The sequence below is a fragment of the Podarcis tiliguerta genome (genome assembly GCF_965153285.1).
Source record: "Podarcis tiliguerta genome assembly, chromosome: 4".
Classification (NCBI taxonomy): domain Eukaryota; kingdom Metazoa; phylum Chordata; class Lepidosauria; order Squamata; family Lacertidae; genus Podarcis; species Podarcis tiliguerta.
In genome coordinates, this window is record NC_139537.1 from 7,399,235 (window position 1) to 7,423,927 (window position 24,693).

The window sequence follows — 24,693 nt, forward strand, 5'->3', positions numbered from 1 at the left end:
TTGGGAGCCGCCCAGAGTGGCTGGGGAAACTCGGCCAGATGGGCAGGGTTCAAATAATAATAATAATAATAATATTCAAATATCTGAAGGGCTGTCACATGGGAAATGCAGCAAGCTTGTTTTCTCCTGCTCTGGAGGGTAGGACTCAAACCCATGACTTACAAGAATGGAGATTCTGACTCAACATCAGGAAGAACTTTCTGACAGTAAGAGCTGTTTCACAGCGGAACGGACTCACTCAGAAGTTTGTGGGCTCTCCTTCCTTGGAGGTTTTTAAGCAGAGGTTGAACGGCCATATGCCATAGATGCTCTAGTTAAGAGGGGTGGCTAACACCCCAGAGGACAGGATCACACTTCAAAACGACCTTGACAGATTAGAGAACTGGGCCAAAACAAACAAGATGAACTTTAACAGGGAGAAATGTAAAGTATTGCACTTGGGCAAAAAAAATGAGAGGCACAAATACAAGATGGGTGACACCTGGCTTGAGAGCAGTACATGTGAAAAGGATCTAGGAGTCTTGGTTGACCACAAACTTGACATGAGCCAACAGTGTGACGCGGCAGCTAAAAAAGCCAATGCAATTCTGGGCTGCATCAATAGGAGTATAGCATCTAGATCAAGGGAAGTAATAGTGCCACTGTATTCTGCTCTGGTCAGACCTCACCTGGAGTACTGTGTCCAGTTCTGGGCACCACAGTTCAAGAAGGACACGGACAAACTGGAAGGTGTCCAGAGGAGGGCAACCAAAATGGTCAAAGGCCTGGAAACGATGCCTTATGAGGAACGGCTAAGGGAGCTGGGCATGTTTAGCCTGGAGAAGAGGAGGTTGAGGGGTGATATGATAGCCATGTTCAAATATATAAAAGGATGTCACATAGAGGAGGGAGAAAGGTTGTTTTCTGCTGCTCCAGAGAAGCGGACGCGGAGCAATGGATCCAAACTACAAGAAGGAAGATTCCACCTAAACATTATGAAGAACTTCCTGACAGTAAGCGCTGTTCGACAGTGGAATTTGCTGCCAAGGAGTGTGGTGGAGTCTCCTTCTTTGGAGGTCTTTAAGCAGAGGCTTGACAACCATATGTCAGGAGTGCTCTGATGGTGTTTCCTGCTTGGCAGGGGGTTGGACTCAATGGCCCTTGTGGTCTCTTCCAACTCTATGATTCTATGATTCCTGCATTGTACCAGGGTCATCTAGTCCAACCCCCAGCAATACAGGAATCTTTTGCCCAGTGTGGGGATCGAACCCATGACCAGGGTCCGATTTAGGTTTGATGAGGCCCTCAGCTACTGAAGGTAAAGGGGCCCTTTATATGTCCAGCTGTCTTTTGTCAACAACAAATTGTCACTTTTTTGTGTTGAATATATGCTATATGGTCATTTATGGACCTAATAGGTATCTCAAGCCATTTGCACATAACAAAATATGTATTTTATCAATGCAATTGTTGAACTGAAATACAATTAAGAAGAAGTATATCAATAGTGAAATAATTATTAAGCTCTAACGTAAAATGATTTTTTGTTCATAACAAACTTAATAATGCAAACCAGTGATATTTTAGGGAGCAGGCTAGCAGGTGGGGCCCATTACTTACACTAGGGGTCAGCAAACTTTTTCAGCAGGGGGCCGGTCCACTGTCCCTCAGACCTTGTGGGGGCTGGACTATATTTTGAAAAATAATAATGAGCGAATTCCTATGCCCCACAAATAACCCAGAGATGCATTTTAAATAAAAGGACACATTCTACTCATGTAAAAACACGCTCATTCCCGGACCATCCACGGGCCGGATTTAGAAGACAGTTGGGCCGGATCCGGCCCCCGGGCCTTAGTTTGCCTACCCGTGACTTACATCCTAGCAGCCTACACAACACAAAACACTTGCTGTATGTAGGTTTTATTTTATTTGTTTTTTATCTTATATTTTGGAAATGTACACCCAGGGTTTTTTTTCCCCTTTACATTTTTGGGGGGGCCCCCAAGAGAGTGGGGCCCCAAGCTATAGCTTGTTTAGCTTATACAGTGGTACCTCGGGTTAAGTACTTAATTCGTTCCAGAGGTCCGTACTTAACCTGAAACTGTTCTTAACCTGAAGCACCACTTTAGCTAATGGGGCCTCCTGCTGCCGCCGCTCCGCCGGAGCATGATTTCTGTTCTCATCCTGAAGCAAAGTTCTTAACCCGAGGTAATATTTCTGGGTTAGCGGAGTCTGTAACCAGAAGCGTATGTAACCCGAGGTACCACTGTACGTAAATCCGGCGCTGACCCTGAGATTAAGAGTCTCATATTCTACTGACTGAGCTATTTAGCTTCTAGGGGGTCCTGCAGTAATGTCCAAATGCAAAATGAATACAAAATTATAAAACGGAGGAAGATTAAATGACAAAGAGCCCAGTTAAGTACTAATTAAATACCATCAAGACTAGTGCATCAGGCATGTTAATAAACTGACCGCAATGATTTTGCTTGTGCGTGTGTGTTGAAAGGTGTCTTAATTTGCAAAGATGTTTAACGCCATAATGGATGTTTCTGCACTTTATTGTGAAATAGCTGCAAGCCAGATTTTACTGTTTGGTTAGGCAGTTAGACACAGGAGCACAATTTTTTAATTAAAAAAAACCCTTCCCAAAAGGCACTGATTTCTTGGGGGTTGAGAGTCAATACCAGAAAGCAGCGATCCTTCCTGATATACCTTATTTTTCGCCCCATAGGACGCACCGCCCCATAGGACGCACCTAATTTTTGGGGGGGGGGGGGCGGAAACAAAGAAAAAAAAATTATTTCCCCCCCAGGCATGGGGCAGGCGCGGGGGAAGCCCGAGCTTCCCCAGCCCCCAGAACATCCTGCTATCCGCAAGCCTAGGGAGCCACGCCGGTCTCCCCAGGCTTGCGGAGAGGTGCGCGAAGCCCGGGCGCACTCTTCAGCGCGCACCAGGCTGCAGAATGCAGGCAGCTCTGCGCTACCCTCCGGAGCCCCGCGCAGCTTTGCGCCGGGATCCGGAGGGTGGCGCAGAGCTACAGGAAGCCCTGGAAAGCCTGCATTCGCCCCATAGGACGCACACACATTCCCCCTTCATTTTTGGAGGGGAAAAAGTGCGTCCTATAGGGCGAGAAATACGGTATGTTGGGTACAGCTGGGCTGAATATTGTTGTATTGGTTTGCGCAATTTAGACCTGCTACTTGCTGCGAGCTGGCAAAATGTGTTTTGTGGCTTTGGCGCAGAAGCAGGAAAATGAGAAAAATATATCAGATGGAAGGAGATAGCAAGCGCTGGACTGCATTAAGAGTTCAGGGTAATAAAAAACGAATTCTCTACTCCCCCCCCCCCCCCGGCTTGAAAGCACTTTGACTAAATAGATATTGGAGTCATCCACTAAGAGAGTTGATGGTTCCCTCATGGTTTCTCTTTCTGAAAGGCTGATGAAGGGGCTACTGATGAAATGGATTTGCAAATAGCTTCTTCCGTCGCCTTCAAAAACCCCCTAATATGACCTGCCAGGCAGATGTTCTCGGAGTGAATTGTGATCGATTCTCATTATCCTCAAGGGCTTCCTTGAACCCATAAGCTTACAAAATAAAATAAAATAAATCCAGTTGGGCCTGATCCGGCCCGCGGGCCTTAGTTTGCCGACCCATGGTTTAGGGGGGTCCCTCCCCAAATCCATATCATCATATTCATTGCTCTGGCATGTGGTCTTTGTTTTTTGTTTTTCTCTCAAAAACTTTATTAGTTTTCACAATATTATAAACAAACAAACAAACGCACAAAAATCATAGCCTTATTGAAAATTACAGTTATTCACTTTGTTAAGTGACTTCCTCGCTTCCTCTTGGTTGAATTTCATTGCATGTCCTTTTAACGGTTTTCCAAATCCCAATTTTTATGAAATTTAACTTAGGCATTAACATCCTTAGATCTTCACCTTATGGAATTAAACATATTAATTCATCACTTAACATAAATAAAATCCTAAGCCCATTAAGTATCTGCAAGCTGTTTTCAGTTAATTTAACTTAGCAAATTTAACTAAATAATCATTAAATTTATTCCATTCTTCCTGATACTCCTCCTCCTTCTGGTCGCGGACTCCTCCGATTAGGTCGTCTAGCTCCGAAAAATCCATCACCTTCATCTGCCATTCTTCTACTGTTGGTAATTCTTGGGCTTTCCACTTTTTAGCTACCAAAATACGAGCAGCAGTTGTGGCATACAAAAATAATTTAACATCTTTCTTGGGCAATTCCAAACCTGTTATTCCAAGAAGAAAGGCCTCTGGTTTCTTTATAAATGTATATTTCACATTTTTTTCAATTCATTATAAATCTTTTCCCAGATGTCTTTCACCTTGGCATGTGGTCTTTGGAAGGGAATGTGGTGTTTGTGGTAATAATAATAATAATAATAATAATAATAATAATAATAATTTATATGTCGCCCCTCTGACTGGGTTTCCCTGTCTACTCTTCTTTTAGGACAAACAGAGTGGTGATCCAATTGGATCCCATCTAGTTTCAATCAGGTTACAGTGGTGCCTCGCAAGACGAAAAGAATCCGTTCCGCGGGTCTTTTCGTCTTGCGGTTTTTTCGTCTTGCGAAGCAAGCCCATTGACGGAGTAGCGCTATTAGCGCTATTGGCGATTTAAGGGCTAAAAACGGCTTTTTAAGGGGTGGGGGATTAGCGGTTTTGCTGCTAAAATGCTTTTAGCAGCTTAGCGATTCAAAATAAGGGGTTTTGGAGCAAAAAAAAAAATTCAATTTTTTTTCGTCAATTTTCGTCTTGCGAAGCAAGCCCATAGGGAAATTCGTCCTGCGAAGCGCCTCTGCAAACGGAAAACCCTTTCGTCTTGTGGGTTTTCCGTCTTGCGAGGCATTCGTCTTGCGGGGCACCACTGTATTTGTTTTTTTTTAAAAAAAAAATTAAAAATTGTCTGTCCTCCCACAGATTCTGAGCTGGCCTTCAGCTTATTCAGGAGGACTTAATTGGGTGCTTCTGGCAGCTCAAGTGGCACTCCTTGAGAGCTCGCAAACACTTCAGCAGGCGGAAAAAAAATAAAGAAAAGTTTATTTTTGGTATTCCCCCCAGTGCGCGAGACGGGAAGTAATCTTCTAACGAGCCTGGAGAGATTGCAAATGTGTTTGGCACACAATTACCCAGATCTTTAATAGGCTTCGCAATCGCTTATCGCTTTGTTGCCGTGGTTCACCCCACCCTGCTAAAAATGTCACGGATACCCATGCGAAACACATCTGGCTAATTGGGCCCGAGCTGCGTAGGCCTCTCCTCTCAAATATTAATTGACTGGAGTTGCGTTTTGAAAAAAGGGTTAGCTTGAAACATGTGGCATGGGCATAACCACACCTGGGTAGTCAAGCTGGATTCTTTAAATTCTGTTTTAATGGGCCATTGGCTTCTTCGCATGTTTTCAAGTTCTCTACCACTGATCTGATTTCTCCGTTCCTGAATCTTGGGGGAAAGATTGTGTTGTTTCTGATGGACAGGGGGCAGGAAGGTGTGTGGGGCTTCCTGGCCCTGAATGGAGTGACTGTGTCCGTAAAGCAGGGGGATACTGTAGATAGTTCTCACTCAGGTCCACATATGCAAATAAGGGCTTGAAAGTGACGTTCAGTGATTGGATAGTTACAGAAAGTGGTTGCTGTTCTTTGTAGTGGAGCTCTATATAAGCAGGCTGACTGAGCCCTTCAGTTCAGTTCTGTTCTGGCCTGTGAATAAACAAGAGCTGTTTGAAGAATTGCTGTGTCGTCTGATATGTTCACCCACAACTTAACAACAACAACAACAACAATAATAATTTATTATTTATACCCCGCCCATCTGGCTGGGTCTCCCCAGCCACTCTGGGCGGCTTCCAACCAAATATTAAAAACAATAGAGTTTTCAATCTTTTTGAGTCCGCGGCTCCCTTGACCAACTGTGTTCTTTCTGCGACATCCCTGTGGTGCTCAGGAGCCCAGTTAGGTCACCCCTTGCTTGCAGAGCTGGCAGCCCCTCACCCCTTTTCAAACACCCCCCCTTGGGGAGGGTTCCCTCAGCCTCCTCTCCTCTCCCCTCTCCTTGGGAGTCCTCTGGGTATCTGCTGCTGCCGCCCCTGTTCTCTGAGCTGCCCCACTCTCCACCCCAAAGAGAGGTGCCCCCTCACATTGCCCCACAGGGCACTGAGACTTGTCCGTTCATTCCCAGAAGCAGGGCCTAGCAGAATGGCTGGCTGGGCTCCCTCGCCCGCTTTTTTGCTTACTCTGAGGCCGCCTCAGCTCCTGGCAACCAGCACCCCCTGGCCAGCACCAGAGACACCATTCTCCTAAGGAGCTTGTAGCCAGGGCTGCTGCAACAAACAGCTGTGAAAGCCTTTGGGAGGCAAGAGGGCATCACTGTGATGGCCTTGGACTCGGGTTCGGACTCGGAACCAGAGGAGTCTCAGTCCGCACAGGATCCTTTGCCTCAGTCATCACCTGAACCAAGTCTGGGGCCTGATCCTGAAGAGTCCCAGTCTGCACAGGTTCCCCTGCATCAAACACCAGCTGGGCCGAGTCAGGGGCCTGAGCCTGCCCTGGCTCCAGATGCGGGGATGAGCTCGTTGCCTCCAGCTGGGCCATCACTCACAGCTGCTCCACTACCGGTTGGGTCAGGGGAGGCTGAGGCGGCCTCTGGGTCTAGTAACCCACCGACGTCTCCCGAGCTGCAGAGACTGAGGTCTGAGAGAAGGAGAGACCTGAGTACTCGCAGGAGGAGTGCTTGCCTTCGGGCAAAACAGGGAAGTGAGTCACCGGGGGATCAGGACCGGCCGGTACCCTGACAAAGATAAAAGGCTGTCGGACCCTGCCCCAGGTTGCGGGAGCAACATTGCTGTATGCCAGACCCTGCCTGAGATCCTGTACCTATCCTTGCCTGGTTTCCTGCCTCGTCTCCTGCCTTGGCTCTGTCGGACTGACTCCCAGCGGAACCATCAGAGTTTGGACTGGAACTGGACCGCTTTTCACGGGTCACCCCCGGGCCCAGCACAATCAGGAGGGAGAGAAGGAGAGAGGGATGGAGGACAGTGTTGCCCACGGCAACCCTGACCATCATTCAAGGCATCCCAGGGTGCCACGGCACACTGGTTGAAAACCACTGCCCTAAAGGATCAGGCATTTTGGAGTCATTTTGGACTCACAGCTGTCCATGGAGGCGCCAGTCCTGTCTCCAGGGCGGCTATCTACCAGCTTCATCTGGTACACAGGATGAGACCCTCCCTGCCCGCAGGCTGTCTCACTAGAGTGGTGCATGCTCTGGTTATCTCTCGCTTGGACTACTGCAATGCGCTCTATGTGGGGCTACCTTTGAAGGTGACCCGGAAACTACAACTAATCCAGAATGCGGCAGCTTGACTGGTGACTGGGAGCGGCCGCCGAGACCACATAACACCGGTCCTGAAAAACCTACATTGGCTCCCAGTATGTTTCCAAGCACAATTCAAAGTGTTGGTGCTGACCTTGAAAGCCCTAAATGGCCTTGGACCAGTAGACCTGAAGGAGCGTCTCCACCCCCATCGTTCAGCCTGGACACTGAGGTCCAGCTCTGAGGGCCTTCTGGTGGTTCGCTCCCTGTGAGAAGTGAGGTTACTGGGAACCAGGCAGAGGGCCTTCTCGGTGGTGGCGCCTGCCCTGTGGAATGCCCTCCCGTCGTATGTCAAGGAGATGAGTAACTCTATAAAATTTAGAAGACATCTGAAGTCAGCCCTGTATAAACCTTTTAAGGTTTAATGTTTTATTATGTTGTTATATATGTTGGACGCTGCCCAGATTAACATCATCATCATCATCATTCCCCCCTCCATCTTCGGCGATCACTGAGTAAGATTGTCTTCCGTGAACATAGTCTTAACAGTGAGTCCGTAAGTGACTGTGGAGGTCAATTCTGGATCCACGCGTCCTTCCACAGTGGGGACATAGGTTTCTGGGCGAGAGTTGATCACAGTGTGGATTTGCCAAGTGTGCCTTCCTCTTTGCACATTTCTCCCTTGCGTCCTGTGTTTGAGAGTCTTCAAACCCCATGACACCTTTGGTAAAGGCTTTTCTCCAACTGGAGCGCTCGCAGGCCAGTGTTTCCCAGTTGTCCGTGTTTATACTTCATTTTTTTAAGATTTGCCTTGAGAGAGTCTTTAAACCTCTTTTGTTGACCACCAGCATTACGCATTCCATTTCTTTTAGTTCAGAATAGAGTACAGTGGTACCTTGGGTTACAGATGTTTCACCAGCATTGCACTTTCTATTATTATTATTATTATTATTATTATTATTATTATTATTATTGGCGTTTCCAGCATTAGGCCTGAGGAGGGTCAGAGCACACCCTGCTCTGCACCTTCCTTGCTGGAATAAGAGACATTTAAGAGGAACAACCCCATTATCTTGATGACAACTTTTATTATCCTTATCGTTCATTACCTGTGGATGAATCGTCAACCAAGGTGGAGCCTTGTATCAAAAGAGTGAGACTTGCAGACTTCCTGCACATAATCTGGAGGTGATTTTTTTTTTTTTTTGCGGGTTGGCTGATGGGGAAATGGGGTGGCAGCAGGTGGCAACTGTTTTCGTCTATTCATTTGCACCGTGGAAAAGCTGCTCCGCTTATCTCTGGCTGTGTTGATTTATTTTCACCCAAACGGCGCTTCGCCAGAGATTGTAATGGTAGAAACTTGGCTCTCGACCAAGATGCTCATCAGCAGAACTTGGTCTGCCTGCTAAGGGCAGTGGATGTAAAAGAATTTCCTTTGCTTCCTAATAGCGAGGTGCATATTTGTGGCCGGCTAGTAAAGGAACCACTGAAAAGCCAAAAAAATGGTTTTTGGGAACTGGCGTTCACATGTTTGGTGATATTAGCACCTTGCCTGTTTAGTGTTAGTTGTGTTACGGAAATGACATGGGGAGGGCATCTTTAAAGTTTTTAAAGGTAAAGGTAAAGGGACCCCTGACTCTTAGGTCCAGTCACGGATGACTCTGGGCTTGCATTGCTCATCTTGCTTTATTGGCCGAGGGAGCCGGCGTACAGCTTCCGGGTCATGTGGCCAGCAGGACTAAGCCACTTCTGGCGAACCAGAGCAGCGCACGGAAACGCCGTTTACCTTCCTGCCGGAGTGGTACCTATTTATCTACTTGCATTGGTGTACATTCAAACTGCTAGGTTGGCAGGAGCAGGGACCAAACAACGGGAGTTCATCCCGTCACGGGGATTCGAACCGCTGACCTTCTGATTGGCAAGCCCTAGGCTCTGTGGTTTAACCCACAGCGCCACCCGCGTATTATGCCCGAATGTATCCTTTCAACTTGATAGCTCAGGGAAGATACATACCTAGCTTTATAAATTCTCCTTGAGAACAAAACAATTCGCAATTATTCTGAGCAAGCGTTCGTAATGGCATTCAGCAAACCGATTTCCTGATCTTTCCCGCGATATGATTCTGCATGTCGTCGGAAAGCAATCGCTGATGGGTGGCACAGCGGGATCTTTCCTCTCCCCCACCTCCCGTTTCTCTTTTCTTTTCTTTTTTACTGGTGCACCTTGCGAAAATGTGAATAATTGATTCCCCCTTGTCCTGCTTCCTGTTTTATTTCTGTACGCGTAACACTAGCCGGCAGAGGCTTGAATCATTCATAGGCTGCGTCTCCCCTGTGGCAGAGACGTGGGGGCCAGAGGGGAATCAGTCCCTCGCAGGCCAGAGCCTGGGGCCTGGGTTTGTCAAAGAGAGGACGGGGAATCCGCTGGGACAGGCACTCGGGGGGAGAAAAAACAACAAAACCCCGCAGTTCCCGTGGGGGAAACCCAGAGAGCGGAAATGTTATTCTCGGCCCAGTTCCTGTTTGCTTAGGATGTTGGCTGGATGGGCGGAAGGGCCAGGATTCGGCCGCTTTGCATTGTGGGAGTCTGTTACCTGTCGGCACGAGGCAGGTGGGTGATGGAGTTTGAAAGGGCAACCGGGCAGACGAAGTGGTTAATCTCTCTCTCTCTCTCTCTTTTATTTGGTTTATTGAATTTAAATTCAAACAAACACCATCATCATCATTTAGGATTCCCCAACCCTTCCATGGTTACCATTTTCAATCTTTCTCCACTGGTTCACTTACTTTCTCTATTTTTCTTACACAATCCAGTTTTACCTTAATTTTTAGTACATTACAAACATTGCTCGATTGCTGCCGGTTTTTAGTTGTTTACAATGTTGTCTTAAGTACAGTGTAAATTTTCCCATTCCTTCTTAAAGTTCTTCTCTTCTTGGTTTTTGATTTTCCCAGTCAATTTCAGCGTAGTCCATCATCTTCATCAAACCATTCATCTTCTCTCTCTCTCTCTCTTAATTAGAAGCAGAGGGAGCTACATTATTATTATTATTATTATTATTATTATTATTATTATTATTATTATTATTACTATCTATTGCTAGAATCGTAGAGTTGGAAGGGACCACGAGGGAAATCTAGTGCAATGCAGGAATCTTTTGCCCAACATTGGGCTTGAACCCACAACCCTAAGAAACGGGGAGCCACCACAAAAAAGGCCCCGTTCTTGTGTTGCCGCCTTCCAGACCTCTCGTGGAGAAGACACACAAAGAAGGGTCTCAGAAGATGATCTCAGGGTCTGGGTAGGTTCATATGGAAAGAGGCGGTCCTTGAGGTATTGCGGTCCTGAGCCGTTGAAGGCTTTATAGGTCATAGCAGCACAATTGGGCCCGGAAACTAATTGGCAGCCAGTGCAGTCGCGCCAGGATTGGCGTTATAGCAGCCTTTCTCAACCTGTGGGTCCCAGATGTTGTTGAGCTACAACTCCCATCACCCCTAGCTAGCAAGGCCAGAGCTCAGGGATGATGGGAGTTGTAGTCCAACAGCATCTGGGACCCACAGGTTGAGAACCGCTGTGTTATAAGATCAAACTGTCGTGCCCAGGTGGGAAACCGGGGCCACGGAATTCTTTATACTGAGTCCAGCCGTTGGTTTGCCCAGCTCAGTATTGTCTCCTACACTGGCTGGCAGGGACAGCATTGCAGAGGGTTGGAATAGATAGCCCTTGAGGGCCCAAACCGAGTCTACAATTCTGTTACTGTGAGCATTCCGGCTGGTACCGTATTTTTCGCTCTATAGGACGCACCGGGTTTTAGAGGGGGAAAAAAATCTCCCCCTCTCTGCTCAGCGCCCCTTCAGCGAAGCGGCAGGAGAAACGGAGCCCCTTCCATTTCTCCTTCCACTTGGCGGAAGGGGCGTTGCGCCAGTGTGGTGTAGTGGTTAAGAGCGGTAGATTCGTGATCTGGGGAACCGGGTTCGCTTCCCCGCTCCTCCACATGCAGCTGCTGGGTGACCTTGGGCTAGCCACACTTCTCTGAAGTCTCTCAGCCCCACTCACCTCACGGAGGTGAGGTGTTGTGGGGGAGGAAGGGAAAGGAGAATTTTAGCCGCTTTGAGACTCCTTCGGGTAGTGATAAAGCGGGATATCAAATCCAAACTATTCTTCTTCTTAGAATCATAGAATCATAGAGTTGGAAGAGACCACAAGGGCCATCGAGTCCAACCCCCTGCCAAGCAGGAAACACCATCAGAGCACTCCTGACATATGGTTGTCAAGCCTCTGCTTAAAGACCTCCAAAGAAGGAGACTCCACCACACTCCTTGGCAGCACATTCCACTGTCGAACAGCTCTTCCTGTCAGGAAGTTCTTCCTAATGTTTAGGTGGAATCTTTTTTCTTGTAGTTTGGATCCATTGCTCCATGTCCGCTTCTCTGGAGCAGCAGAAAACAACCTTTCTCCCTCCTCTATGTGACATCCTTTTATATATTTGAACATGGCTCTCATATCACCCCTTAACCTCCTCTTCTCCAGGCTAAACATGCCCAGCTCCCTTAGCCGTTCCTCATAAGGCATCGTTTCCAGGCCTTTGACCATTTTGGTTGCCCTCCTCTGGACACGTTCTAGTTTGTCTTCTTCCCTCTCTGCTGAAGTCTTGCTCCCCTGGCTTCAGCGAAAGGAACCTGAAGCCTCCGAAGCTCAGCAGGAACTCGCGCTGCGCTCCGAAGGCTTCAGGCGGCTATCCCCGAAGCCTGGAGAACGAGAGGGGTCGGTGTTCACGACCCCTCTTGCTCTCCAGGCTTCAGCTAAAGCAACGCGAAGCCTCCGGACCACAGAGGGAGTGCTCCCTCTGCGCTTCGGAGGCTTTGCATTGCTATCGCGGAAGCTAAGGAGCCTGCATTCGCTCCATAGGACACACACACATTTCCCCTTAATTTTTGGAGGAGGAAAATTGTGTCCTATAGAGCAAAAAATACGGTAAGTGTGGGTCAATGTCATTGATGGGCTCGCCAACCCACCCCCTTGCCCATCTTGCTTAACGCCAGCAAGCTGCAACAAAAGCCCTGATCTGTGACCCTCCGCCTTCATTCTTTGTTTATCTCATTCCCCACCCCGCCCAATCCGCCCTTTTATTTGATTTTCCCCAGTTCCGTAATACGCAATAATCATATATTATCCATCCGGTTAATTAAATCATACCGACTCAACATCCATCGTTACTTCTTCATTTAGTTTGTACTGATTCCAGTGGTTACAACTCCGCTCTAAAAGTCTCTTCTAATGGCCCCTTATCTCCCATAATTGCTTGTATCTTGTTTTATTTATAATGACTACATCCCAAATTTTCCACTCCCTGTTTACTTCAGAAATGAAGAAGCGCCTTCCTTAAAACTGTCTGGCTTGGGTTTTGTGGTTGGGGTAGGGAAAGTCTCATCGTCGGTGATGTGAGATGAGATGTTCTGTGGTGGAACTCCTTTCCGGATGAAACATTCCAGCGATGTTCAGATGCACTTTGAATATTTTTCTATTCATCCAGAACTTTGAGGCGTGCTTGAGAATCCTTCCTGACTCAGCTGCTGCTGCTTTGTACACAAGTTTTATGTTTAAGACGGCTTGATGGTGATTTGACCAATCTTTTAATTCTTACTTTCATTACAGTAGTACCTTGGTTCTCAAACGCCTTGGTACTCAAACCCAAACACTGCAAACTCAGAAGTAAGTGTTCCAGTTTGCGAACTGTTATTGGAAGTCAAACATGTTCCGTTTTGAGTGCCACACTTCCGTTTTGTGTGTTGCAAGGGGGGTTGGTCTAGATGACCGCTGGGGGACCCCCTCCCAACTCTGTGATTCTCCATGTTGTTCCTTCTTCTGACTGCCCACTCTCTTTTCTTGTAGGGCATTTCCCAAGGCCCTGATGGATTTCTGGTAGCCCGCTGGTGACGATCCGGGAAGAAGAGCATGGTTAAACACCAACCGCTACAGTACTACGAGCCACAATTGTGTTTGTCATGTCTGACGGGGATTTACGGTTGCCGTTGGAAACGATACCAGCGGTCACATGATGACACCACCAAGGTGAGTCGCTGGAATTTATTCTGTATTTGTTAATCTTGCGAGGTTGGGGGGTGTGTGTCTGTGTGAGTGTGTGAGCTGCCTCGGATGTGAGAATCTGAGAATGTGATTCATCCATGAAGATTAAGAAACGTAGACCTTTACGGTTCGACCACTCTGTCGGTGGTGAGTCGAACTACTTGTGGAACTGTGTGCGAATTCCGCGGGCTCTTTGCTCCTTGTCATTTTTGCTTGCGGAACTACAGGCAGATTTAACTGATTATAGCATTTCTACCCAGTTCTTCAGCAGAAAGGAATAGGCTTCCCAAAGCTGCTTACTAATGGCAGTGGTGAGACAGCTCCTTGGGCTTGGGCAGTCTAAAAGGCGTGGCACGAAAGGAACTGGGGTTGGGAGGGAGGAGAAAAAAGGAAAACACAGGTGCTGTTCCATACTTACCGAGTTCTTGTAATGGCGATTGGACCGGAGAGATTTCAAGGAGGCGGGGAGCCAAAACTTGCTGGTTTTCCAGCAGACAGGATGAAGAGATCCTGCAATCTCATTTCTCCCCCTTTCCCTGTAACCCATGGGTAGGCAAACTAAGGCCCGGGGGCCGGATTTGGCCCAATCGCCTTCTCAATCCGGCCTGCGGACGGTCCGGGAATCAGCGTGTTTTTACATGAGTAGAATGTGTCCTTTTATTTAAAATGCACCTCTGGGTTATTTGTGGTGCTTGCCTGGTGTTTTGAAATGAGTAGAATGTGTCCTTTTATTTAAAATGCATCCTATGTGGGGCATAGGAATTCGTTCATTCCCCCCCCCCCCAAAAAAAAATATAGTCCGGCCCCCCACAAGGTCTGAGGGACAGTGGACCGGCCCCCTGCTGAAAAAGTTTGCTGACCCCTGCGATGGAACTTGGCTGTGATATGGTTTATATGGTTATGTGGTTTTTGTGAATACTGTGTGCAGACAAATCTTACATGCTTCTCGGTTGCTTTAAACAGAAGAATCGCTATTCCAAGTTGGAAGGAAGTTGTAGCTGTTTTTTATTTTAAAAATTGACCAGTGCATGGAGGGAAGATCTATGAGCTCTTAGCCACATGGAACCTCCTTGTTCTGAGGCAGCCTACCTGCGAGACCTGGGTGCAAAGTACAAACAGTACGTTGCCATCACCTTTGTCCCCTGCTGGTGAACCTACGAAAGGAATCTGACTGTTTTTGTATTCTCCTTATCAGTATAGTTCAGAGAGAGAGAGAGAGAAGGAAAGGCAGGAGAGCAGCAATTGGTAAAAACACTGAGGTATTCTAGGGCAGACCTAAAACGTGTAGGTACGTTTTCATGGAAAACCTTTCCCCCTTTTGAAATGCACTCTCCTCAATCTGTGTTATTTATTATTACTATTATTTATTAAATTTGCATGCCACCGCTTCATCCGTAGAGCTCAAGGCGGTTCACAGCATAAAAAGACAAGTGATGTTGGTGACTGAACGAGCGAACCGGCCATGAAATGGTGTGTGTGTGTGTGTGTGTGTGTGTGTGTGCATGTTTGCTCATTCAGAGCAAGGGCGGAAGTGCCCTTTCTCTGATTTGGCTTCACGACACCATCGTGTTATGGCTGCGAGATAACTCAGCACTGTTATGTAGCCGATGTGATCCTTGATTGGTTAGGATCACATTGAGAAGAAGCTCCTATGTGTTTGAATGTGTGTTTCAGATGGCACCAAAATTATTTGTAGCAGGAGCAGAAGCAGCTGTAGATCAGGCATAGGTAAACTCCAGCCCTGCAGATGTTTGGGACTACAATTCCCATCATCCCTGACCACTGGTCCTGTTAGCTAGGGATGATGGGAATTGTAGTCCCAAACATCTGGAGGGCTGGAGTTTGCCTATGCCTGCTGTAGACATAAGAGCAGGGAGGTGTTTTGGTTTTAGGTTTTTTTGACATTTTTCTGCCCAAGAAAGATCATGGAGCCCAAGAAAGTAAAACCTCTCATAGATAAAAATCTTTATTTGCATCAGCCACAAGCTACAGCAAAGGAATCAAGTACAGCTATAGCTGGGTGCTTGGCTATGCAAAAAAAGAAAGGAAATTTTTTTTACAACTAAACAAATGAAAGAGTTAATAACAGTCCTTCACTACAAATAAAACATATGAACGAATTGGCTTTCTTTACTAGGCATTTAATATGTCAGTCAGGTGGTAGATCTTATTCTGATTGTCCCAGCTAAATTTTTTGCCGTGTTTGCTTTCCTCTTGGTCTGCAAGAAGGAAGGATCTTGTAGCAGTGGATGACAGAAGGATATCCCTTGTAACTTCTGAGGAGGATAGATTTTGTTGTGCTTTTAAGGGCCGTGATAGCCACAGAGCCCTTGTCATCTCGCCTGTCAGGCAAGAGGATTACGGTCTCCTGTTTCTCCCGATAGCCGTTTACAAGCGATCTTGTCTTCTGTGTCTTTCAAAATCCAATTAATATTTCAAGGTATCAGCAAGGAAAAGGCCCAGCCAGCAGTTTTTTTGTTTTTCGTTTGCAGCGCAAGACTGTTGATTGATGGCACGCCTAACTGAGTGAGCGAGAGATATCTGCATAATAGCACCCTGTATGTCAAATTCTTGGTTAGGGATCCACAGAGCCTTTCAAACCCTTTTCCTTCAGCAAGAATCCTCCTCTGCGAACCTGGGAATGGTTACATGAGAGCGGAGGCTTGTAATAGATGCTGTCAATTTGAAGGGTGATGCTTAGAATCCTCAAGTCTTGCTTTAAAACCAGAATAGTCCTAAATTCTGAATCCTCTCAAGGCTTTGCTGCTCTTTTGGGCTTCTCAAAATCCTCTGTCATCAGTAGGCTCTGGTCCATGAAAACCTATGCCGTAATAACATTTATAACTGTTTGAAGACCCTTTGTTGTATTTGCTACAGCGGGCAAATACCGTGTTTTTCGCTCCATAAGACGCACTTTTTCCCTCCTAAAAAGTAAGGGGAAATGTGTGTGCGTCTTATGGAGCGAATGCAGGGGGGAGGCAGGCAGGAAAAACCCCAAAAAGCCGCACACAAGCTCCATGCGGCTCTTGCGGGCTTTTCCTCAGGAGGGAAAATGGACTGACGCGGCCAGTCAGTCCCTTCTCCCTCCTCGTAGAAAAGCCCACAGGAGCCGCACGCTCCTTAAAGGGTGCACGGCTCCTGTGGGCTTTTGCGGGAGGTGGGGGTATTGCCATAGCTGCGCGCACCCTCTCCCGGCTGGAGAGGTTGAACGCGGCTATGGCAGAAGCCAAGACAGCCAGCGGGATGCATCCTGCTCACTGTCTTGGCTTCTTTCCTCTTTGGGGCTGGGGGGCGGGAAACCCGGTCTTCCCCGGCAGCCCCGAGAAGCTCGAGGAGCACCAGGAAGGCCGCGCGCCTTTCTGCTGCTCCCCGACCTGCTCTTTGGGGCTGGTGGTGGGCTTCCCCCCGCCAGCCCTAAGAGCAGGTCGAAAGGAACCAGAAGCCTCCGGAGCGCAGCGGGAACTCCCACTTCGCTGCGGAGGCTTCGGGTTGCCTTCACTGCTCATCTCCGATCAAACAAATTGGCCTAAACCCTGAAAATCTCTTTATTGGAACTCTGAACAAGGCAAAAGCAATTATCACTCAGAGACTTTAAGATGTCAAATTACAACAAGAAGACGCCCTACTCCCGGAGATGTATAGATGTCTAAAAGCTTGGCCTAATTTTGCAGCTGCCCCTTACTTAACTAACATCACTAACAAAGCTTATAGATGGGCTTTTTCTAGAGCCTGCTTTGAGACAATGCCCTCAGCAGTGCTGCACGGCAAATTCACGCGGGTACCAATGCATGCACGTCTCTACCCCTGTATGTCTAATAAGGTAGAATCTGTCACACACATCCTTCTATTTTGCAAATTTTATAGTGAAGAACGAGTTCAATTTATTCTCCCGCTTTTATCAAAATTTATACCCCTACAACATTATATGGAATCCTCCCCCGAAATTTTACGAAAATACCTTCTGGAAGATTCCTCAAGCTCAATATCATATGAGGTGGCCAAATTCTGCACTTTGGTAATCAGGAAACGTAAATCTCTTCTGTTGAATGGCACAATGCGAAGTTCCCTTATGTAATCCCTTTTTTTTTTTTTTGATCCCATTGTTGAATTCTCTTTGTCTGATCTTGTGGTGTTTGATGTTACTGGCTTTTGCTGCAATAAAACTTGACTTGACTTGACTGCTCATCTCCAGCTACAGCCCCTATTGCACCGGTGTTGTGCAGTGGTTAACTCGCTGGTTCTCAAACTTTTTTCTCTGGGCCACGCTTTTGCAATAAGAATTTTCTTGTGGCACACTGAGGTTTTTTTTTACTGATAAGAAAGACATTGAACAACTCCTAGCAGTGCTTGATTTATAACATATAACACAGCTGCTTTATACTGTGGACGCTCAGGTTGCGAATGTAATCCTTGCGGGATGCACGTTCGCAACCTGCAGCTGCGCATCTGCGCACGCACGGGTTGCGATTCGGCACTTTAGCACATTCGCAAAGCGTGATTTAGCGCTTCTGCACATGCGCGACTGCTGAAACCTGGAAGTAACCCATTTCGGTACTTCCGGATTTTGGCGGTTCATAACCCAAAAAAACACAACCTGAAGTGTCTGTAACCCGAGGTATGACTGTAATAGGGTCCTGGGATGTCCAGAAAGTATAAAACAAGGCAGCTATGTAAGAACAGGAGTCATTTCCAAAATATAATGATAAATGCAAATACTGTAGAACCTTAAATACAACTCAGTGAGAAGTGTGAGCTTGCTTTTGCCAGGTGATCTCATTTATATTAGGTCTTAATTTGAGGCACAGGGACATGGGTGGCGCTGTGGGTTAAACCACAGAGCCTAGGGCTTGCCAATCAGAAGGTCGGCGGTTCGAATCCCTGGGATGGTCTGAGCTCCCGTTGCTCGGTCCCTGCTCCAGCCAACATAGCAGTTCAAAAGCACCTCAAAGTGCAAGTAGATAAATAGGTACCGCTCCGGCGGGAAGGTAAACGGCATTTCCGTGCGCTGTTCTGGTTTCGCCAGAAGCGGCTTAGTCATGCTGGCCACATGACACGGACGTTGTATGCTGGCTCCCTCGGCCAATAAAGCGAGATGAGCACCGCAACCCCACAGTCGGCCACGACTGGACCTAATGGTCAGGGTCCCTTTACCTTTAATGTGAGACAAATTCTCGTATCCTGATTAACACAAAGAAGCCTTTCTGTTTTCTGATCGTTCGTATTGATCAGAGTTGAAAATCCCTTTTTCCAACAGTATCGCCAAGGGGAAAACCGTAGAATAGCCAATGCTTTTAGAAGAGAGGCATGCATACGCCTCAAGTTTCCAGCACTCCTGAATGCTTCGATTTTGGTTTTAAACGCAGTGTAAAGTAGTCTCTATGGGAGTATATTGTATTTAATTATGGGGTATCAGAGTTTTGGGATGCAGGTGGCGCTGTGGGTTAAACCACAGAGCCTAGGGCTTGCCGATCAGAAGGTCGGCGGTTCGGATCCCCGTGACGGGGTGAGCTCCCATTGCTCTGTCCCTGCTCCTGCCAACCTAGCAGTTCGAAAGCACGTCAAAGTGCAAGTAGATAAATAGGTACCACTCTGGCGGGAAGGTAAACGGCGTTTCCGTGCGCTGCTCTGGTTCGCCAGAAGCGGCTTAATCATGCTGGCCGCATGACCTGGAAGCTGTACGCCGGCTCCCTCGGCCTGTAAAGTGAGATGAGCGCCGCAACCCCAGAGTCGGCCATGACTGGACCTAATGGTCCCTTTACCTTTATCAGAGTTTTAGGAGGTTAACCAGGCTGGGATAGCTGGGATAGCAGGCATATTGGTGTTTGAATGCCTGATGTAGATTTTTTCAATTTCGTTGTTCTGTGTGGGACAATGACAATAAAGATTATCATATCGTCTCGTATCGCAGTCACTGAAAAGCTCCCATTTTGTGCCAAAACCCTGCTGCAGAAATAGTGAAAAGTCTCTGAGAACCCAGGTCATGACACCTGAGCTGAGCAGCCTGCGGATTAGCCCTGACTAGTCCTGCTCCTTGGAGAAGCTGTCTGGGCACAGCGCTCAAACACCTTTTGCCAGCCTGCAAGCAGCCGCTGTGTGCTAATGCTGTGTGGGTCTCTTGTGTGCAGAAGCAGTGTGCTGGCAGAGGAAGGAAACTTTTCTTTTTTTTTAAAGCTGTTGCTGTGTGAAAATGCTAATGGCTTGGCATGTACTTGACGACTCTCTTCCCTGCTGCATAATTTTTAGTTCTGCTTGTCTGGCTATGTCGGCCACTTTTAACCAAGCTAAGATGCCCGGGTGCCAGGTTGCTGCCGACGTCTCCACCATCTGGAGGTGTGAGCCTGGGGATCCTTGGACGTGGGCTGTTTTCACATGCTAGCAAAACACATGTATGGAAGTGAGAGCTGGGCCATAAAGAAGGCTGATCGCCGAAGAATGGATGCTTTTGAATTCTGGTGCTGGAGGAGACTCTTGAGAATCCCATGGACTGCAAGAAGATCACACCTATCCATTCCTAAGGAAATCAGCCCTGAGTGCTCACTGGAAGGACAGATCCTGAAGCTGAGGCTCCAATACTTTGGCCACCTCATGAGAAGAGAAGACTCCCTGGAAAAGACCCCGATGTTGGGAAAGATGGAGGGCACAAGGAGAAGGGGACGACAGAGGACGAGATGGATGGACAGTGTTCTCGAAGCGACCAGCATGAGTTTGACCAAAGTGCGGGAGGCAGTGGAAGACAGGAGTGCCTGGCGTGCTCTGGTCCATGGGGTCACGAAGAGTCAGACACGACTAAATGACTAAACAACAAAGCAAAACACATCCCGCAGAATTCTATCTGTTATATTTTATCAGAATGAGTTTCAGGAACCAAAAGGCCGTACAGTGGTACCTTGGTTCTCAAACGCCTTGGTGCACAAAAAAAACCTGGAACCCAAACACTGCAAACCCGGAAGTAAGTGTTCCGGTTTGCAAACTTTTCTTGGAAGCCGAATGTGCTCCGTTTTGAGTGTTACGCTTCCGATTTGAGAGCCACACTTCCAGTTTGAGTATTACGCTGAGGTCTGTCTGTTTTTGCTATTTATTTTGCGTTTTCGTGGCTGTTTTTTTTGTGACTGTGTGGAACACAGTTCAGCTACTGATTGATTGATTGATTGAGTCTGTGACTGCAGTACATGCTTTATTGCTTTCATTTTATGGATCAATAAAATATCTCGCTAGATAGCACAGTTCATGTTAAAATGCCGTTTTAGGGATTGTTCTTAAAAGTCTGGCACAGATTAATCCATTTTGCATTACTTTCTATGGGAAAGCGTGCCTTGGTTTTGGAACGCTTTGATTTCGGAACGGACTTCCGGAACGGATTACGTTTGAGAACCAAAGTACCACTGTGTTGGAAAATACCATTTTTAAGACATCTGGCTCCAAAATGGCAACTAGGTGTTCCGTTTTGGCGACTGTAACCCTGGGTTATGGAGCCATTTGGTGCTCAGCTTATACAGTCATACCTCGGGTTACAGACGCTTCAGGTTACGTGTTTTTGGCTTGCGCACTGCACTGAACCCGGAAGTACTGGAACAGATTACTTCTGGTTTTCCGCACTTGCGCATGCGCAGAAGCACTGAATCACAACCCGCGTGTGTGCCTCCCGCACGGATCATGTTCGCAACCTGAGCATCCACTGTATATCTGAGTTTCTAACCCTGGCTTCCGCCACAGTGTGGCTCTAGGCTGGTGCTCCTCTGCAGACGCTTACAACTCCCAGAAGCCCCAGCCAATACAGTGGTACCTCGGGTTAAGAACTTAATTTGTTCTGGAGGTCCGTTCTTAACCTGAAACTGTTCTGAACCTGAAGCACCACTTTAGCTAATAGGGCCTCACGCTGCCGCCACACAATTTCTGTTCTCATCCTGAAGCAAAGTTCTTAACCCGAGGTACTATTTCTGGGTTAGCAGAGTCTGTAACCTGAAGGTATGTCACCTGAAGCGTCTGTAACCCGAGGTACCACTGTAATGCGCTTTATCACATAGCCTGGGGCTCATTTCTCTCGTCTTGCTCATGTTTCCTTTGGGCTGGTAGCAGAGGGTGCTGTCGCCTCGCCCGGCCTTTGAATTAGCTCTACACCTAACCGGAGAGGGTCTCTTCCTCTCCCCAGGTGGTAGTGTAGGTAGTTCCTTAGCATCCTGTAAGAGGCTGGACTCTTCTCTCTCTCTCTTTTTTAAATAATATTTTATTAAGATTTTCCATAACATCACAAAAAGAAAAAAGAAAAATACAAAAATAAAAAACAATTAAAAACAGTTCAATCTTTCATAACATATCTTGCATTTGCTTGTTTTCCCGGACCTCCCCACACCTCCCCTCTTTGTATTCCAGTTCAATTTATTTATTCAGCAAATCCTTTCCCTCTTTACCTTTATCCTTATCTTGATCTTAATATATTATAACTTTAACTTTTCACCTGTTAACATACCATTTTTGCATATTCCTTCATAACATTATTACTAAAAACCCCTTAACCTCAATCCAACATCATTCTAACATTCATTAATTTTGCAATATTTCTGTAGATAGTCTTTAAATTTCTTCCAATCTTCTTCCACCAACTCTTCTCCCTGGTCTCGGATTCTGCCGGTCATTTCCACCAATTCCATATAGTCTATCACCTTCATCTGCCATTCTTCCAGGGTGGGTAGTTCTTGTGTCTTCGAGGCTGGACTCTTCTCTGGCTGAAAGGCAGAGAGAGCCGCTCGAAGAATTCAGGCCATCTTTTTTGGCAGATGAGGTTCGTTTTCGTACCTGTCTGCCTTTAAAACCATTTTTTCTTGTGAACCTACACTCGGCTTTACCGTATTTTTCGCTCTATAAGACGCACCAGACCACAAGACGCGCCTAGTTTTTGGAGGAGGAAAACGAGAAAAAAAATATTCTGAATCTCAGAAGCCAGAATAGCAAGAGGGATCGCTGCGGAGTGAAAGCAGCAATCCCTCTTGCTGTTCTGGCTTCTGGGATAGCTGAGCAGCCTGCATTCGCTCCATAAGACGCACACAACATTTCCCCTTACTTTTTAGGAGGGAAAAAGTGAGTCTTATAGAGCAAAAAAATACGGTAAATTGTTCGGCGATATTGTTGTAGCCGGCTGTGGGTCCTCACGGGAATGCCGTGTAATATCTTAGAGCTGGAAGCGACCCTGAGGGGCATCTAGACCAACCCCCGGAATACGCAGCTATCCCATATGGAGATCGAACCGGCGACCTTGGTGTTAGCAGCAAAGTGCTCTGACTAGCTGAGCTATCCAGGGCTTTAAATGAGGCTGGGTCACAGTAAATTGCAATGCGAACATATTTCCCCCCAGTCCTCCCCTGTACCTAGTTTTCACTGCTTCCTGCCCCTTTCTGCAGGCAAAGCGGTTTCTGCAGGCTCCGTAGGCAGTAAATTAGGCTTTATCGCAGCAACCAAACCTTCTCACGTCCCTCTTGAATCAGTGTGTGGGTTTATCGCCGCTGCTATATAATCCCTGCATATGTGATTTCCGACGGGAGCAGGCAGCAAAGAGACGGAAAATATAATAATAACGAACTGGCCTTTTAAGCCACTTTAATTGAGCTGTAAACCGGGTTTGTGACAATGGTGAATCACTTTTGATTTGAAGAGGCTTCCCACCCATTAGCGGCTAAGCAGAAACACTTCAAATATTTGCCCCTACCTGCAGCAGCTCAGCGAAGAAGCAAACTCTTAAACAAAACGTGGTTTTATAATGAATGGCCTTGAAGTGGAGGAGAGCAAGCATTTCCTTCCCTTTTCAGGAACGTTTTGCTACAGCGCCGTCAGGGATGCTCAATTGGAAAGCAACAGCGTTCAAAGATTTTGGGCACTTTCAGATTGCTGCTGTTTTCAGGCGGAATTCAATTGCACGCTGGCCAGTACGTTCAAGTTGAACAATTATAGTTGATTGGGAGGCATAGCTGTCAAGTGTCCCTTATTTGAAGGGACAGTCCCTTATTCCAGCGCCATGTCCCGCTGCTGTCCCTTATTGATGGATGTCCCTTAAATGTCCCTTAAATGATGTCCCTTAAATTTCAAAGGAAGCAACTCCTCTCCCTCCCTCCCTGCCGGCCAGGGAGGAGGGAGGCTCCAACTGTGTTGCTTGGCTGTGTTGCTCACCCAATAAGAAGTCTAAGAACGACTGGGGGGTGGAGCTTGCATGCCTTGTGTGTGGCTAGTTAATGCCAGCTGAGGGGTTTTTTGAATGCTGAACGCCATTTTGTTGCACGTGCTGCTGCAAACTTTGCAGTGCAAAGCCAGGCCGGGGAGCCATCTTAAGTTGAGGCTGCATAGGCCTTGTGGTACATGTGATTCAGATTCTATTCAGTTGAACCTCTGGTTAGAAAGTTGGTTGGACAGTGTTCTTGAAGCTACCAGCAAGAGTTTGACCAGACTGCAGGAGGACAGGAAGACTGGAGTGCCTGGGGCAGGTGAGGTCGCAGGCCCCTTATTTTGGCTGCTGGTCCCTTATTTTCAAGGCTGCTGGTCCCTTATTTTCAAATCTGTAAGTTGACAGTATGTTGGGAGGTCTTGCTCAGTAAGCCTGCTTTCCCCCCGAGAGATCAAATTTCTCGCAATAAGGAAAGCTCTCTCATGAGAAGAGAAGACTCCCTGGAAAAGCCCCTGATGTTGGGAAAGATGGAGGGCACAAGAAGAAGCGACGACAGAGGACGAGATGGTTGGACAGTGTTCTAGAAGCTACCAGCATGAGTTTGACCAAACTGCGGGAGGCAGTGGAAGACAGGGGTGCCTGGCGTGCTCTAGTCCATGAGGTCACAAAGAGTCGGACACGACTAAACGACTAAACAACAACAAACAATGGGGAAAATGCACTTGGAATCATAGAACCATAGATTTGAAGGGATCTGAGGGTCATCTAGTCCAACCCTACACAATGTAGGAATCTGAGCTAAAGCATCCATGACAGAGGGTGAAATATACTCGGAGTCGAGAGTGGATTTCATGCTCTTTATTCAGCTCATAGTGGTGAGGAGGAATGGAAGTTCCTTCAGAATGTCTGCTTTATATACATTATTTAAACAATGGGCCCCATGTGATTGGCTAATTCTGGGATTCACCTGTAGGCCAATCAGGTTGCGAATTCATTTCCATCTGGAGCTGGATTGGGTGGCTCCTGTGGACCAATCAGACTGCTGCATTCTGGATTCTATTGTTCTAGGACCAATCAGACTGCTGCATTCTGGATCCTATTGTTCTAGGACCAATCA

The 24,693-nt window shown here is 47.1% G+C and overlaps 1 protein-coding gene and 1 long non-coding RNA gene across 3 annotated transcripts in view; one reads left to right on the forward strand and one right to left on the reverse strand.

The window, feature by feature from the left end:
• The window catches only part of LOC310675851, a 180,014-nt gene that overhangs the window by 125,415 nt on the left and 29,906 nt on the right, over positions 1 to 24,693 (reverse strand). The window lies entirely within an intron of this gene.
• GDPD5 (glycerophosphodiester phosphodiesterase domain containing 5) overlaps positions 1 to 24,693 on the forward strand; it is a 169,191-nt gene that overhangs the window by 58,109 nt on the left and 86,389 nt on the right. For both annotated transcript variants that reach the window (XM_083436532.1, XM_083436533.1), the window contains exon 2: positions 13,232 to 13,411. In XM_083436532.1, coding sequence (XP_083292658.1) covers positions 13,295 to 13,411 — 117 coding nt within the window. In that variant the 5' untranslated portion in view covers positions 13,232 to 13,294. The remainder of the gene's footprint in view (positions 1 to 13,231; positions 13,412 to 24,693) is intronic.